Below are 17,207 nucleotides of genomic sequence, written 5' to 3'. Positions count from 1 at the left end.
AGAAAGAGAGAGAGAGAGAGAGAGAAGACAGACGGAAAGAGAGAGAGGTGAATGTGTGTGTTGCGTCTGACCTCATTGCGTTTTCCTACTGTCCACCACAGTGACCCTCAGTACGTGTGTGTGTGTATATATATATTATGTTAAAACACTGTGGTATCAAATGTTCTAATTTGTTACACTGTTTATTTAAGTTATGTAGTAATATTTTCCTCTATTATTTTGATGTTTATTTTTATCATTAATATTATTATTAATGTCCATAATATATGTATTATTATTTATGTTCATATATTCCTAGCTTTGGCAATATTGTATGATTTACATTCATGCCAATAGAGAGGGAGCGAGCTTAGATACACTACCGTTCAAAGGTTTGGTAAAAAGTCTGCATTCATTTGATTAAAAATACTGTAAAAACTGTTGTTTTAAATTGTAGTTATATTTCACAATAACGGTTTTCTATTTGAACATATTTTAAAATGTAATTTATTCCTGTGATGCAAAGCTGAATTTCCAGCATCATTACTCCAGTCTTCAGTGTCACATGATCCTTCAGAAATCAGTCTAATATGATGATTTGCTTAATTTATATAGAAATCTTTGGTAACAAATTTCTTTACTGTCACTTTTGATCAATTTAATGCATCCTTGCTGAATAAAAAAAAACAAAAAAAAAGAACCTGACCCCAAACTATTGAACAGTACTACAAAATAAAATAACCGATGGTCCAGCTGATTCATCCCTAAAAGCTCTGAGAAAAGTTTAGGGACAGCATATTGCACAGTGAATAATATAATTATGTATGTACGTTCTCATATTTTTATGACTCATAATGGAAGCTACTCAGCGATTTCTCCACCGTCATGTGATCACTGACATCAGGATAGTAATAACTGGTTCTCTAAGGCGGCATCCCCGTCTGCAAACAGTAGCCCTGCAATCTATTTATAGAATGGCTAAATGTCAAAGTCATTCTCACAGTCCAGCCAGGAAAAAAATTAACCTGAGAGAAGAGCAGAGGTCTCTGACCCCTGAACCGTTTTTACTCGCTCATCCTAAACCTGAGACACAGACTTCAGGTCAAAGCATCTATTTTACTGGCAACAAGTCAAAAGATTACACATGTAGTCAAACTTGTGAGCGATTCATCTGCGCATGTTCCAAGGAAAGAAAATGTTGTTCAATCAATTGTTGTGTAATCATTTATCAAAATTAAATGCATGCACTTCCTCTTCAACAACTTTCCTTTCCCACTGACGTCACTTATGCGGCTGGAATTTGCTGCTGTTTTAAAGGCATAGTTCACCTAAAAATGAAAATTCTGTTATTATTTACGTTGAGTAAACCCGTCAGACTTTCGTTCATCTTCAGAACACAAATAAAGATCTTTTTGATGAAATCTGAGAGCGTTCTGTCTCTCCATTGACAGCTTACGCAACTACCACTTCGACGCTTCAAAAAGCTCATAAAGATCTTCATTTGTGTTCTGAAGATGAACGAAAGTCTTACGGGTTTGGAACAACATAAGGGTGAGAAATTGATGACAGAATTTTCTTTTTTTTGGTGAACTATCCCTTTAAGAAACTCACATTCAGTCTGGATCCATTCGTTTAAGAACCAACAACATCCATTCCTATTAAAAAAAACTTCCCACCTCACACCTTTTCTTGTTGAATATAAAAGTAAAATACACATTATAGAAGTAAAATGGGATGTGTGGGGCATGAGAATTATACACACACACACTCACAGATAAATCACTTACACTGCAATATTACATACATATAATAAGAAGTGTCCATTTTGATTTCACGACTATTTCAGGATAATAATAATTGAGGAAAAGTATTAAATAGTGATTTTTTTCCCCCCCTTAAAGTAATAGTTCACCTTATTCTGTCATTTAGGCAGATGTTAGGCGAAATGGCAGCCAGCCACCATTCACTTCCATTGCATTTTACTCAAAAGTCACACCATTTTAAACTAGTATGTTGTTCTGCTCTATGTAAATATGCACTTTCAACTGGTCACATCCCATCCCATTACCTTGCCTGTGGCTTTTATGCTCTCATAACAAGAGCTAATGTTCCCCTGGTGGTTTGAGATACACTAATCCAATTTGAACAAACATAGTGATTTAAAACTAACAGTATTGAGATGTGTGTGGTGGAATAAGTCATCAAATTAGGTCAAACCCCTCAAAAGAAAATCCATATGTTGCTCAATAGTAAATACCTGGCACAGGAGACTTCAAAGATCATTTGAGTATACATTTGACGTTATTAAACAGACAACATATCATGATCATTAACATATTAAATCTGTCCATTAAAGAGACCTAGGCTACATGTATCCTTCATGTGCCAAAATGCTGTTAATGTAGAGAGTTCACTGGGATTTGAGGCACAGCCTTTGTGTCGCACAAAGAAGCACTTCTACTTTGTGTTTACAAGTGCCAATACACATGAAATCGCATGTAAACACTCGAGGATGGTTATAAATGTGAAGCAGAGGGTTTATAAGGCGTGGAGAAGGAAACTCACCGCTTACTCTGCAGTTCTGCGACCTCTGGCTGATCTGATCAACAGGGCTCCGCTAATTACTGCTCTCTCGCCCAAAATAATGCCATGAGGAGCACTTTAAACGTCGCTTCACACTCGCCTGGAAGCAACGTACCCCGTACGAACAGGATTAGTCAGGAGGTTATAGATTTAGCTTGTAAAAACAGCAGTTAAATAAGTCTGTCTAAAGTTTTGAATAAGAGTTGACCAAGCAGCTTCCCCCAGAACTTCACGATTCACAGCGACTTCCGGCTTCAGAATTCCACGAATCATGTCAAAATAAAAGTCCAGCCGTTGAGGACGTGCAGTCGCAGACCCATCATTCGACCGCTCCATACGCGTTGGCGCGGCCGCCATCTTGGAACGGTCAAGTTGTCATCGCCCACAGTAAGAATCAATGACGCCTCAACATTGCACAGCTTCTGGTTGTGAAACCACCGATATTTAAATTCCCGAACGAATTGGATAACCGTTCACAGGATGTGTTGGTTTGTGTTTTTATTTGTAATAACTCAATATTACTTTTTTTTACTATGGTACTTTTTAATGTTTTTACTTTTGACATGGTAACTTTTTAATGTGTTAAGTGACGCCTTCATCTTGTTGATTCGTCTAACTACGGTTGCAGACTCTCAGTCAACTTGCTCTCAAACGTTCATGGACCGACCCACATGAAAAAATACTATAGTATATTATAGTAAATTACTCTAGTAAATACTATAGTGTTTTTGAACCATACTATAGTAAAGATACTACAGTAAATTGTAGTATATTATAGTATTTACTACACTTTGTTAATTTACTGTAGTATATTTACTATAGTACGGTTCAAAAACACTATAGTATTTACTACAGTAATTTTACTATAATAAACTATAGTATTTTTTCATGTGGGGACCTTTGACTGTTCCAATATGGCGGACGGCAAAACAGCCGCTAATGAGGCATCTATGTATATGACATATCTATGGTAGCTGCCATATCTGATGTAAAAAAAACAATTAAACATAAAGGTGCAACAGTAGGGTTGCTCTTCATATATGAAAATTTTGTATTTTGCGCATTTATTTAACATTTTTACTTAACATGATATCTTACTTGTACTTACATCGGAGTTGAAAAGTTTAAAGACAATATTAATGTGAAAGTAAACTACTGTAATAAAAGTTAATTCAGGAAATGATGTGCAGAGAGAAAGCAATGATATTAATACAACTTTAATAGAGATCTGTTTGGAATACACAAACTTCAGATAAAATTAAGACTTTAGAGTGGCTTGAAACAATTGTGTCTTTGCAAGTAGCAAACATAAATGGAATAGTGTGTAAAGTTGTGTAATCACAATTTATGTTATAATTATTCTCTATTACGCACAGTCGGAAGTAAAACCAAAACAACATTTTAAAATAAACTATGTACAAAATCATTTATAAAGCATTTGCACAAAGTATATTTCACATAAATGAGAACTAGCGAACACAATTTGCATAATTCATATAAAACCTGACTTTAAATGAGACTATTTATATACAGTGCAAATTAAACAATGAAAGTTAATACAAATAATATTATGGTTGGATAAACAATTTCTTTGTCCCACTGTGCCACAGTGTAAGATGTGTCGGCAGTCAAAACGTGATGCAAAACAAAAAATACCATTATTTCTTGTGAAAGGTGCTTCTTTCCCAGTCAAATTATTCTAGGAATTTTGGCAGTACACTGCATCCATACCAAGTGACAAACAATGACTTCTATTGGTTCCCTGCAGGGGGGGAAATATCAACAAATACATGACAAATACTGAGCACCGCTGTTACAGTAGCTGTGCTTCGCAATGAGAAATCTCCTTCCTCCCAGAAACCAATTATCCAAGTCCCTGATTCTTAATCGCAGTCAGTGCTGTATTCATTATTGATGATCTGGACAGGAGCAGCGGGGAAGATTGTCAAGCTACAGGGGAGGGGCTGGTGAATAAGACAGGAAACAGATGATTCGATTTGGGAGGCTCAGTTGAGTCAACACCCCCAGCGCCCTTTTCCCGAGGGCATTTCTGAGAGCAATTCTGCATAACTGCTGAAGACTGAGGGGTGTGGCTGAAAGACAGAAAAAAGTTTTTTCTAACATGTTTGATTCTTAAAATTAACTATGACTTTAAAGCAGTCATATTCATTTTTATTATTGAATATTACGTTTTCTTGTGACAAAAAGAAAAGAAAAACAGGCAGTTTTTGCTGCCGTGTCTTGAAGAAAAACCCACTTCCATTCATTTAGGAAGTTCTGTTAGGGTTAGTATGTTTAATCGTACAATGAACTCTTCTTTTTTTCTCTGAAGAGCAGGGAAAATATGTTGTCTCATGATATGACCTCTTTAAAAACTACACACTCTATCACCATAACAGATCCAAAACTTGTCAACTGAGCACTTAAACTTACATTCATAAAACTCCAGGGAGAGGGCAGATGCTGATCCGGCTCTGCTGTACTGAATGGGCTTTTTGCCGAGATTGTCTCTGGCGGTAACATTTCCCCCAAATTCTACCAAAAGCTCAATTAGTTCCAGATTTTTCACTTTAGCAGCGTGATGCAGAGCAGTCTCGTGAAGTTTAGCAGCATTTACATTTGCACCTAAAAACATGAAAAGCATACTTAGACATCATAGGAAGAATGTGCACAAAAGGTTATTTTTTATTATGTGCTACAACAGATGAAGAAGAGATTTGATTTATGTTCAGTTTTAGTATCGCAGAAAAACACTTTACAATATGGTTTCATTCGTTTTAAAGGTCCCGTTCTTCGTGTTTTTTTGAAGCTTTGATTGTGTTTACAGTGTGCAATATAACATGTGTTCATGTTTCGCGTGTAAAAAAACACAGTATTTTTCACACAATTTACTTATCTGTATACCGCTGTTCTCACCGTCCTAAAAACGGCTGGTGATTTCCTTGTGCTATGAAGTCCCTCCTTCAAAAATACATAACGAGTTCTGATTGTGCAAGCGGTTCCTGTGCTGTGATTCGACCACAGCTTAGCGCACGTGAAAGCGGTTCCTGTGTTGTAATTTGACAGCAGCTTAGCGCACGTTGGAAAGGTCCCGCCTCTTAACGGGGAGATGTATGCGTTCAATAATCTCTACAGCGTCCCTGGGAAAGCCAAACAAAGGTGATTTGACTCCTGGATGAAAATAACAGCGTCTCGATGACATGGCGATAAACACACTCAACGCAACAGTTCCTTTTCTCCACGCGACAGTCCGCTTCTCCACGTGGGACAGCAACAAGACCGCGCCCCCTTTTTCGCTTTTCTTTGTGGGCGGAGGTTAGTCTGTTCTACTGCTCTACTGACGTAATTAAAGAAGGAAGTACCAGGATGTAGTCCAAGCCAGCCGTTCGCTGTAGACTTTGAAAGGGAACTTCTGTTAAATAAAATATCTCGCTTGGCATTGAACTTTGAGCTTTATAATTTTACAGGTATTATTTATGCTCTAACAGCAACATTACACACTAACTAAAGTTTGAACAATGGAATCGCGAAGAAGGGGACCTTTAACTACACTGAACTAACAATGAACAATACTTCTACAGCGTTTATTCACCTTAGTTCATTTCAACATTTACTAATACGTTTTTTTTAAATCAAATGTTGTATATGTTAACATTAGTTAATGCACAGATTTATCTGTGCATTTCACTATTTTTTTTTACTTCAATTGCCCTCGTAATCTTTAAAGGATTAGTTCACTTCAAAATGAAAATTTCCTGATATTTTACTCACTCCCATCTCATCCAAGATGTTCATGTCTTTCTTTCTTTTTCTTTTCTATTTTCTTCACACAATGGACTTCAATGGCATCCAAAATGCTGAAGGTCCAAATCAATGCAGTTTCAAAGGGCTTCAGTTCAGAGGCTCTGCACGATCCCAGACGAGGAATAGGGTCTTATCTAGCGAAACCATCGGCCATTTAAAAAAAAAAAAAAGTAACCTAAATTCCTCATTTTGCGTTGCTCTGCGACGTGTCAATGATTGCGAAATCATGTCGAAAAGGTCATGCTAGACGTAGGCGGAAGTACCGTCCCAAGCGAATGTGCAAAGACTAATACAAACGCCCTTTAGCCAAAAAAGGTAAAACAACGATTGTCGGACGATTTTGATAAAGGGTGTTTGTTTTAGTCTTTGCACATTTGCTTGGGACGGTACTTCCGCCTACGTCAAGCGTGACCTTTTCGACATGATTACGCAATCACTGGCGAGCCGTAGAGCAGCGCAAAGTGAGGAATTTAGGTTAAAAAGTATATTCATTTTAAAACAATTTTTTAAAATGACGCTAGATAAGATCCTATTCCTCATCTGGGATCACGCAGAGCCCTTTGAAACTGCATTGGACCTTCAACATTTTGGTTGCCATGGAAGTCTATGTTGGGGAGAAAAATCCTGGAGTGTTTTCCTCAAAAAACTTAATTTCTTTTCGGCTGAAGAAAGAAAGACATGAACATCTTGGATGAGATGGGAGTGAGTCAAATATCAGGACATTTTCATTTTGAAGTGAACTAATCCTTTAAAGGCCCACTGAAGTGCCTTGAAACGCGCAGAATTATTCAACGTGTTGAGGGAATTTCCCCTGGAACGGCTCCAGCTGTTAGCAGCTCCTCCCCTTTTTTGAAACAGCCAATAGCATTTTGTTAATACCACAGTTTGACTAGAGCCTTTCTGTTTCTGTCTGGTAAAGCCAGAGTTTCCTCCTAATCTCTAACAGTTTATCATCATAATCTCCCCCATATACTCCTTTGAAATACAGCATTCTGTGCAGAATTTAAATGGATATGTTTTGTTGTCTGCGCCGACTCTCGCATATGATTCTCTCTCGTCTCTAGTCAACGGCTCTGCTCTAGATTATGTGTGTGCGCTGCGGCGGTGCACGTGAAACCAGACTTCATTCGCCTCAACTGAAAGCATATTTACACTGTCTGAATCATTTCCTATCGCATGTATAGTGCACTACGTGCCTTTTACCATGTAGAAATTAGTAAATGTGTGAACAACTGACAGATTTCAGACTCAGCTTCAGGGTCTATTTATAATGTAGGGGGCGGGACTCTTCAGATTCTAGAGAGCATTTGATTGGACAGAAGATTTAAAGAGAAGGTGAAGATTTTAATGGAAGTGAGAGGCTGTAAGTTTTGAATGCTTATATCTCCTAAATGCAAATTTTGTCATTGTTTTGGAACACACCAGCTTATTCCTAACCTTAAGGCTAACATAGTCATGCTAAAAGCTCAAAAACTTCTGATTTCAGAGGCCTTTAAATCACAATAACTTCACCTCAGCAACATCTTCTCTTCTCTGATGATGTTTACTGGCATGAAGGCGGCACAACCTGTCACTCACATTAGATCCACGAATAGCAAACCACAACCATCCAATCAATTCCCAATGGACAAAATCAGATCCCGCCCTACATTTTTTCTTGTTCAAGAAGCCGTTTCATTGAGATACGTCACAATATGGAAGAAGAGACTATCACGACTTCTGTATCATGCCGACTTTAACAAATGAGACCTCATTGTAAAATTTTACCAGTATTGCAAATCAAAAATAAACATGAACAAATGGAAATGCAGAAACTCACCTGCGTTCAGCAGGACCTTAACGCAGTCGAGATGCTGCCTTGCACAAGCCACATGCAGAGGGGTGCCAAAGTGACAGTCATGGGCTTCCATACACGCACCTTCATCAATCATGAGCTGAACACATTTAGGGTTGCCTGGCAGACAAAAAAATTATAATTTTAAATAATTCTAAAATAATTTGTCTTTGAATTCTATTGTTTTTCTTATCTTCTATGAATTCTATTGTTTTTCCTCTCATCAAATATAAAGTTTTAGACCACTTTTCACAGTACACGCCGTTTGTAATATCTATTATCTACATGCCTTATAGTCACATTTAGCAGATTAGAGTTGAGCAGTAATGTAGTTCACAGTACAAGCGTATACAATGTACACTATTGCCAAAACATTTTGGACACCCCTCCAAATCATTGAATTCAGGTGTTGCAATCACTTCCATGGCCACAGGTGTATAAAATCAAGCACTAGGCATGCAGACGCTACAAACTAGTGAAAGACGCTACAAACATTAGTGAAAGAATGGGTCGCTCTCAGGAGCTCAGTGAACTCAAGCGTGGTACCGGGATAGGTTGCCCCCTGTGCAATACGTCCATTTGGGAAATTTCCTCACTACTATTCAACGGTCAACTGTTAGTGGTATTATAACAAAGTGGAAGCAATTAACCAATCGGTAAAGCACGCCTCCCTTAGTTACTGTTGCTTACTCTGACAAATAAACGGAGTTGCTGTGTCTTACAATGACAGATGTCAGTGTGAAAACCTTATCCCAAGATGTTTTTGGACACAGAATGTAACGGACCCCGTCAGAATGATGGACAAACTTTACTGATGGTTTATGAAGTTTTTTTACGTCCTTTTAAAAAAAAAAACATCACTGTAAGAGCTGAACAAATAAAGCATAAGAAGTGCGCATTAATGTCTCATTCACAAACTCTCTACGTTGCATTATCATTAACATGCACAGCAAATTACACAACAACACTCATACAACTAACTTAACTGTGAACAAACATATACAGACCTTATGCCTTTTTGGGGGTGCTAATAAACTGTAAGCTTTGTATCTGAAAACAACTCCGATAAACTGCGAGCTCTCCCTTTCACCACCAGTAGACTATAATACCCATCAAAACAGGAGTCCTCCTTAGTAAGACAGATAATTTAGACCTTAAACATATCTAAACTCACAGAAATATCACAAATGTATACAAAAACAAATTAGACAATACATCACAATAAAGTCTGTGACACAGAAGGACCACCTCTCGTCGAGTAGCATTCAAGTGGGACTTAAATATATAAAAGATTTTAAAATAAATATAGTGGGAGATTAATTTTGAAGCGATGGTTTACAGAGAGGCATGGAAATGTAGACCTTTGTATATGTGTTTTGGACCTACACTGTTACATGACGTGTGAAAAGTTAGTTATTTCGGTTTGAATGTTAGCAGGGACTCACTAACTTTAATGGTAACTTAATGAGAGTATGACACCCAGAAAATCCTCTCAGGATTCCTGGAATCAGTGTTGCAGTATTCCAGACACATCGTTTTACCATTTTTGTAGCATAAACACCATCAAACGGATGAGAGCTTCGGATTTTACGATGTTTCTCTATGGCGCTGAAACCTAAAGATGTCCGAGTTCCGGTCCCCGTGCAACTTATACTCAACTGCCATTGGCTCATTTGCGTTCAAGGGGAGGGGCTTATAGGTCAATTGGGAACAACAGCAACTCACTTCGTGTGACCTTCAGATTAGCTCCAGGTGTGTAGAGCTTCATGGAATGGGTTTCCATGGCCGGGCAGCTCATCCAAGCCTTACATCACCAAGTGCAATGCAAAGTGCCGGATGCAGAGGGGTAAAGCACGCCGCCACTGGACTCTAGAGCAGTGGAGACGTGTTCTCTGGAGTGACCAATCACACTTCTCTGTCTGGCAGTCCAATGGCGGAGTCTTGGTTTGGTGGTTGACAAGAGAACGGTACTTGCCTAACTGCATTGTGCCAAGTGTAAAGTTTGGTGGAGGGGAGATTATGGCGTGGGGTTGTTTATCAGGGGTTGGTGTTGTGATTGGCCCTTTATCCAGAGAAAGGAACTCAGAATACCAAGACATTTTGGACAATTTCATGCTCCCAACTTAATAGGAACAGGAACTTCCTGTCACCTTCCTGCACCAGTTGCACAAAGCGTCGGTCCATAAAGACATGGATGAGCGAGTTTGGTGAGGAGGAACTTGACTGGCCTGCACAGAGTCCTGACCTCACCCCTAAAGAACACTTTTGGGATGAATTAGAGCAGAGACTGAGAGCCAGTCCTTCTCGTCCAACATCATTGCCTGACCTCACAAATGCGCTTAGATGAATATTTCCAGCACCTTGTTGAATCTATGCCATGAAGTTCTGAAGGCAAAAATGGGGTCCAACCTGGTACTAGCAAAGTGTAAAGTGGTCAGTGAGTGTATATCTAACTCTATATAAAGAGCTGTATTTGCTATATAGTATCGCTTTACGTGAGTGTGCTGTATATATGCAGTATTTAAATGACAGCCCTAATAAACATACATAAATGACCCTAGGTTAAATCAAGCATCAGGTCACCTTACCGCCCATGCAGGCTTCATGCAGGGGTGAGAAGGTGAAGAGGGGAGGGTTCACCGTGGCTCCATGTTCTAACAGCAGCTTCACACACTCCAGACTACCAGCAGCACAGGCGTCACACAACGGAGTGCTGCCGTCAATGTTACGAGCATCAACCTGTTAACAATGACACCAGCAAATAAACAACTGCTGCACTGACAGATTCATGAGGCCTGTAGTATGGAGGAGCTCCTTACATGAGCTCCAGCGTCCAGGAGCAGCTTCACACACTGTGTTTGGCCCTGTATACAGGCCTCGTGGAGGGGTGTGATTGAGTCCACGGCCACAATGTTGACAGACGCTCCATTCTCAATCAGTTTTTGGAGCTGCACAGCTCTGCCCTGAGCCGCGGCCTCATGCACTGCAGAGCGATCGGTCCAGAACCCCAGACCATGAGCTGAAGGTAGAATGAAGAGACAGACAGAATTAAAAAACACAGCTTTAGAGAGGCGTTTATGGTAGATATAAGTGATTCCAAATGATGCATCTGTTAGTTAAACCCAAAAATGTGAATAAAAAGCCTACATTCAAACTGTTCATCGTTTAAAACAACGAGTCTCTTCAGAAAATTTGGACTAAACCACTCAATTCATATTTGGGGTGTAACGGTACACGTATTCGTACCGAACCGTTTCGGTACGAGGCTTTCGGTTCAGAGCACGTGTGTACCGAACAGTTTCCGAACGCAATCAACAGTCGGCTTGTTGTAAGCGCGGAACACACTTCAATCCGAGTTCCCATACGAACATATGAAGTATTCAGTCCATTTTATCACGAAATTTAAACGATAAATGCCGTTTTGACCAGGGCTTAAAAACGGAAAAAAATATCAATCGGTTCACTCCGAGCAGAATCGATATTATAGCGTTTCCGTTTTTGCGTTCCTCAATAAACATTACTGTTCCGAAAACGGTTTGATTTGAAAAAATACCGGTTAATAACGTTATTTTAATTTAGCCTATACAAATATGTATAAATAGATTTATTTTTCACTCAATAATAATAATAATACGCATGGTAATTAAACTTGAATATTTATTTCATAACATTTTTAAAACCACAACAGAAATACCTGCATTAATTACAAAGCATAAACAGCGGACCTGTTTTAATGGAGCGTTAGACAATCGAAAGTGGCCCTCTTATGCCGAATTCTTTTCAGAAGAGTGATAACATTCTTTGTACATAACTTTTTTTCAACACGACTTGTTTTAAAAATCGCATGAATAAAGAATAAATAAACTGGATAATCATTGCTCTTTTAATGCACCGTCAATTGCTAATTTCAAAGCAAACACTGCGCAACACGTCCTTGCATCACATAGGCTAATCAAATTCAGTCAGCTAATAAAGCTTGATCATTTAATGCAATATAACATACCATTTAATACGAAGCATCAACCGTCTAAATAGAAAACATTGACCTGTCCTGTATTGGCGATCTGAAAGACTATAGGAAAATTTTTTGATAGATGCTAGTAACCTTGGATAGGCTTAAACGGAATCCATAAACTAGCCTAAATCAGACTATTTGAGCTTAAAGTCCGTACTGCTTATTTAAACATACGAAAATAATGTCCTCCAATACCTGCGCTTTCATTGTAGACCTCAGCGGGGAAAGAAATGTACTTGAGGCATGAAAATGCGCGCTCACACTGACTTGCGTTACCGGTAGATTCATAGATGATGGTGCGCAGGCATTTCACTCACGCTTGATCCGTCAACGTCACATGCTGTACTACTCTATTCATTATTGGTCACTGCCAAAATTAAAATATTAAAAGAACGATAAAATAACGTTATTAACCGGTTAATGGCCATTTCAAATTAACGTTTCTGTTCAGAACGATTCAAATTGATTTTGATTTCGTTTTCGTTTTTGTTCCTCTTAAAATTTCGTTCGTTTCCGGTTTTCGTTTTCGTTCCTTGAACCGGTTCAGAGCCCTGGTTTTGACACTCTTTAATGTGGCGTGACACAGTTCAATCGATCATCTCTTCCTTAAGAATAAACATGAATGAACATCTGAAGGTATGTTGAGGATACATTACAACTTACTGTCATGTATCATATGAGGTGATCGCTCAATCTGTGTTTCAACGGCGGAAATACCTCAATATAACTGCTTGTAAACAATGTCATGTAGCATCACATTTACCTCAGGCAGTCATTCAGTGTCCACAGAATTTTATTCACTAGAGAAATCAACTCTTTCACTAAATATATTACCTATATTAGCCTATATATTCATTATATTCTGCTTAACCTGTTAGTGATGTCTTGATTATTTCATGTATGTTTAAATAAACCTGTCATGAAAATGACAGTCACAGTGTATAAATTATTATATTTCAATAGCAAATTGGAGATAAAGAGTTTTATAATTAGATTTAGAAATTAATGCAAAAACTGCCTTATGTGAAGTGTGTTGGGCTCTGTTGTTAACCTTTAATATTATTGTGCAAGTAAGGGCTTCCTATATAGTTTACAGCAATATCTTCAATAAACGTTAGTTATAATTTAATTCATTTAAGGACAGATGCTTTCCCCCCCCCCAGTAAACCACTGTTTAATAAAAATAAATAAAAAGCAATTTGTAAAACTGCTGTACCGAACCCGTACCGAACCGTGACTTCAAAACCGAGGTACGTACCGAAGTCAGTTTTGTGTTCCGTTACACCCCTAATTCATAGCCTATGGATTAGTTTTATGATATTTTTATGAACTTTGTGAAGCGTCAAAGTGGTAGTTGTGTAGCAGTCAACGGAGGGACAGAAAACTCAAAAATGCCTTCCTTTATGTTCTGAAGATGAACAAAAGTCTTACAGGAATGAGGGTGAATAAATTAACTCAAATGAAATAAATAAAAAGTGAAAAATATCAATATTTAGTAATATAGTAAGTTAGTATTTAGTTCTGTTCAAGTCGTGTTGCTGTACTCCATTTGAAGATGGAGTGGAGGTAAACTACAGCATTCTGGGAAAGGATGGTTTGTACATTAGAACAGAAAAGGAACAGTTAAAGGGACATGGACAGGACAGTGAAACTGACTCATCCTCGTGTTGACTCAGGTCACACTGATCCAGGGCTTTGGTATCCTGCTAATTGTCATTGGTGACTGATTCAAGGCCAAACAGCATGTGATCACACACACCAGTTCTGGCAGCAATATTTGTCATCGAGCCATGGTCTGCACAGTTATATTAAAACGTGTCAGACTCGCATAATTACAGTGAACTCTGTCCTATAGAGTCAAAAGATTACCAGACTGCTGGTTACTTGCAGTGTAACAAGTCTCACACAAGAGGACAGACATCTTGCAATCTGCGTGTTAACTTACCAATATCCCCAAAAAGCGATGGCCTCGTGCGCGTTATTTCAAATTCCATCGTTTATTCCTAATCATAATAGAATATATGCGTCACATATCCAAGAGCCTTCAGTGTATCGTCAGCCATAGTTTACAAACACTAGATCTTTTTTTCAATCCAATCGCGAATGATGCTGTCGGTGTTTCCTTGGAGACATAATGTTGTTGTCGTGCAGGGGGCGCCATTTGGCTCAAAAAGAGGAATTCTCGTTAAGTCGCATTGAAATCTCAAGGCGTTTTTTTCGTTTGTACATTAAACCTGTGATAGTTTAAAAAAGTGAATCGCAAAGATTGTTATCTGACACATAAATGCGCAGCCGCGCCAGCAATCTGTATGAAATTAGAAATTAAAAATAATTATCGAATAAGCACAAACCTCTGTGATTGGTCTATTCTCACTAGCGCTAAGAAAAGTAATACATACCACGTGACAACAGACGTCTCCATTGGCTGCGGCCTGAAGGATAGATTTCTATTTGAATAATGCCGTTAATAAAATGTACTAGCAACTGAATTGGCAAAAGAGAAAGATAATTGATGAAGTAGCATTTTTTATTAAGACCAAAGAGGTGAAACAAATAATATGTACTGTCCGTGACGTCACCCATAGGTTTCTGAAGAGCGGAGGCGTTTATACTTGACGCGCTCACCGTTGTACTTTTCTTTGAAACGACAGAGGGCGAGTCGGAGTAATTGTTCTATAAACCATCAGGAATCAGAGGTGAGACGAATTAATGTACACAGGTGACGATATTTATTTTAATACACTTCACCAAAAACCACACTACAGAAGAATCCTGTAAAACTCAGTAAACTCTTATATTATTATAGTATGCCAAAAATACACGAGCCTGATTTTGTTTTAATTGTCAGAATATGACGATGAAAAACATGATGCTTAGCTTACATTTATAATTTAATGAAAAAATAATAAATTATTATAGCCTACAGTTTATTATGTAATGTAATTTTATTTTAAATGAGGAAAATAAAGTGGATTTAATCCAAGGAGCTCTAAAATAATTTTAAACAGATTAATAGTCATCGTTTGCTGCATGATTAAAAAACACTGTAGACAGTGTTTTTGATAGAAACAAATTAAAAAACAAATAATCAAGTATAGGGGCCTAGGCTAAGTCGAATTTTATTACATTCAGAAATAATATACGGCTACATAAAGCGAATTATAATTCACAAACATAAACACTATAAACATGGACTATTTTAGCTCCCCTCAGCCCAAAACAAATCCTATGCATTTAAATGTATTCAGAACAAGAATGAAGAAGTATCCTACCTAAACATGCCAAAACGAATTCATTAAAGCGAAACTGAACATAGCCAGTTGAGCTCACTATTCGGCACAAATTAAAATGTTTCCATATTCACTATGTATTTGGATGCTAAACTATTAAATAAACTTGGCTTTGTATACCACAGCATTATAATATCGATGGAAAAAATCATATTGAGCAAAAATGTGCCTCACAGGGCCGGTGCTATACACTGAACGGCACGGATATCGACTATTTAAATTGAGCAATGTAACTTTTTATATGTTTGGCTGACTGTTTATTGTATTTTATATTTTATCATTACCAAGCTTAACTAGCTAACAGGTGGAGCTAACATACAGCAGACAAACGGCTAGTAGTGACAGCAGCGGCAATACACCTGTCAATTAAAGTGGCCACGCCCCTAATTATGCAGAACTTTAAAGGGTTAGTTCACCCAAAAATGAAAAGTCTGTCATTAATTACCCTCATGTCGTTCGACACCCGTAAGACCTCTGTTCATATTCGGAACACAAATGAAGATATTTTTGTTGAAAGCTGATGGCTGAGAAAGGCTTCAGACAGGCCTCCATTGGCATTCAGTACATTTACATTCCCAAGACCCATAAAAGGCACTTAAAACGTCGTTACAAAGTCCATCTCACCACAGTGACTCTACAATAATTTTACGATGCGACGACAATAGTTATTGTGCGCAAAAAAAAATCAAAATAACACCTTTATCCAACTTGTTCTTGTCTTCCGTGTGTGCCTCCACGACGCATGCGCGAGAATATGACGCAGATCCGGCGTTCGGGAATCCATAAAATGCACACTTAAGCCCCATTTTGAGAACTACGCCGAGACCTAAAGCACGATCAATGTAGAATTCAACAGCTTAGACACGCGCGTCTTCCTCTGCTTGTAAACAAATCGCTTCTGGGTCATGTGTCCGAACGCCGGATCTGCGTCATATTCTCGCGCATGCGTCGTGGAGGCACACACGGATATTGGAAAAAATATTTCATTACTTTATATTTTTAGGCTATAACTGTACGTTGCTGTTGTAACGTTAGCCTACTAGCACTGACTTTGAATGTTTGACTGCATTGTTTGCTTTATTTCATGTATAGCTTGTTATACATTACTTATACTTTTGTATTATTGATCATACATAAACTTGCATTTAACAAAAAGAGACTGGGTTGTGTTTCATGTCATTTAATGTTATCACAGTGATAATCATATCGTCTGAAACAGATATTAATATACAGATTTTCTCCTCATTGTTGTCACTACTAGAGCAAGCTCCTGATTGGTTAACGCGGCGCGAAATATCCGCCAAAGTTCAGATTTTTCAACTCAATTCGCGTCCTTCGCGCCGCCTCAATCGCGCGAATCTCGCCGCCTCATTCGCGCGAATCGCGCCGCAGAATGCCATTTCGCGTCTCTGCATTGACTTAACATGTAAATCACTCGCGCGAATCGCATCCGGTGTGAACGCACCATTACGGGTGTCGAACGACATGAGGGTGAGTAATTAATGACAGAATTTTCATTTTTGGGTGAACTAACCCTTTAAGGCTTAATATAATTTAAACGAAGGAGTTTAAAAAAAAAAAAAGACCCCCTCACAGTTGTCACGAAGGGCAAAATTAGCCGTATAGACCAAAAACACAATTTGTACCAGACTGTAAACATGTTTTTTTCTGCTGTAAAGTTGGGCATTTAAACATGGAGCTC

General features: G+C 38.3%; 1 protein-coding gene across 1 annotated transcript; it reads right to left on the bottom strand.

Annotated features, from left to right (window-relative positions):
- Positions 1-3,763: 3,763 nt before the first annotated feature.
- Positions 3,764-14,357, bottom strand: asb13b (ankyrin repeat and SOCS box containing 13b). The gene is made up of 6 exons (XM_079826375.1): positions 14,161-14,357; positions 11,020-11,219; positions 10,789-10,939; positions 8,186-8,320; positions 4,996-5,187; positions 3,764-4,655 (listed from the first exon to the last, which is right to left on the bottom strand). The coding sequence occupies exons 1-6, from the start codon at positions 14,207-14,209 to the stop codon at positions 4,513-4,515; spliced, it is 870 nt and encodes a 289-aa protein (XP_079682501.1). The 5' UTR covers positions 14,210-14,357; the 3' UTR covers positions 3,764-4,512.
- Positions 14,358-17,207: the final 2,850 nt, after the last annotated feature.

This window comes from Gobio gobio, assembly GCF_949357685.1.
Source record: "Gobio gobio genome assembly, chromosome: 10".
Taxonomy (NCBI): Eukaryota; Metazoa; Chordata; class Actinopteri; order Cypriniformes; family Gobionidae; genus Gobio; species Gobio gobio.
This window is presented reverse-complemented; position numbering and strand designations above follow the sequence as displayed.

Bases quoted from the DNA above. Each gene is read 5' to 3' on its own strand.
- asb13b (XM_079826375.1), bottom strand. From the start codon at position 14,209: ATGGAATTTGAAATAACGCGCACGAGGCCATCGCTTTTTGGGGATATT. The intron at 8,321-10,788 runs GTAAGGTGACCT...TTTGTCTGCCAG, and splicing joins GCATGAAGCCTGCATGGGCG to GCAACCCTAAATGTGTTCAG. The intron at 4,656-4,995 runs GTAAGTTTAAGT...TCTGTCTTTCAG, and splicing joins CTCCCTGGAGTTTTATGAAT to CCACACCCCTCAGTCTTCAG.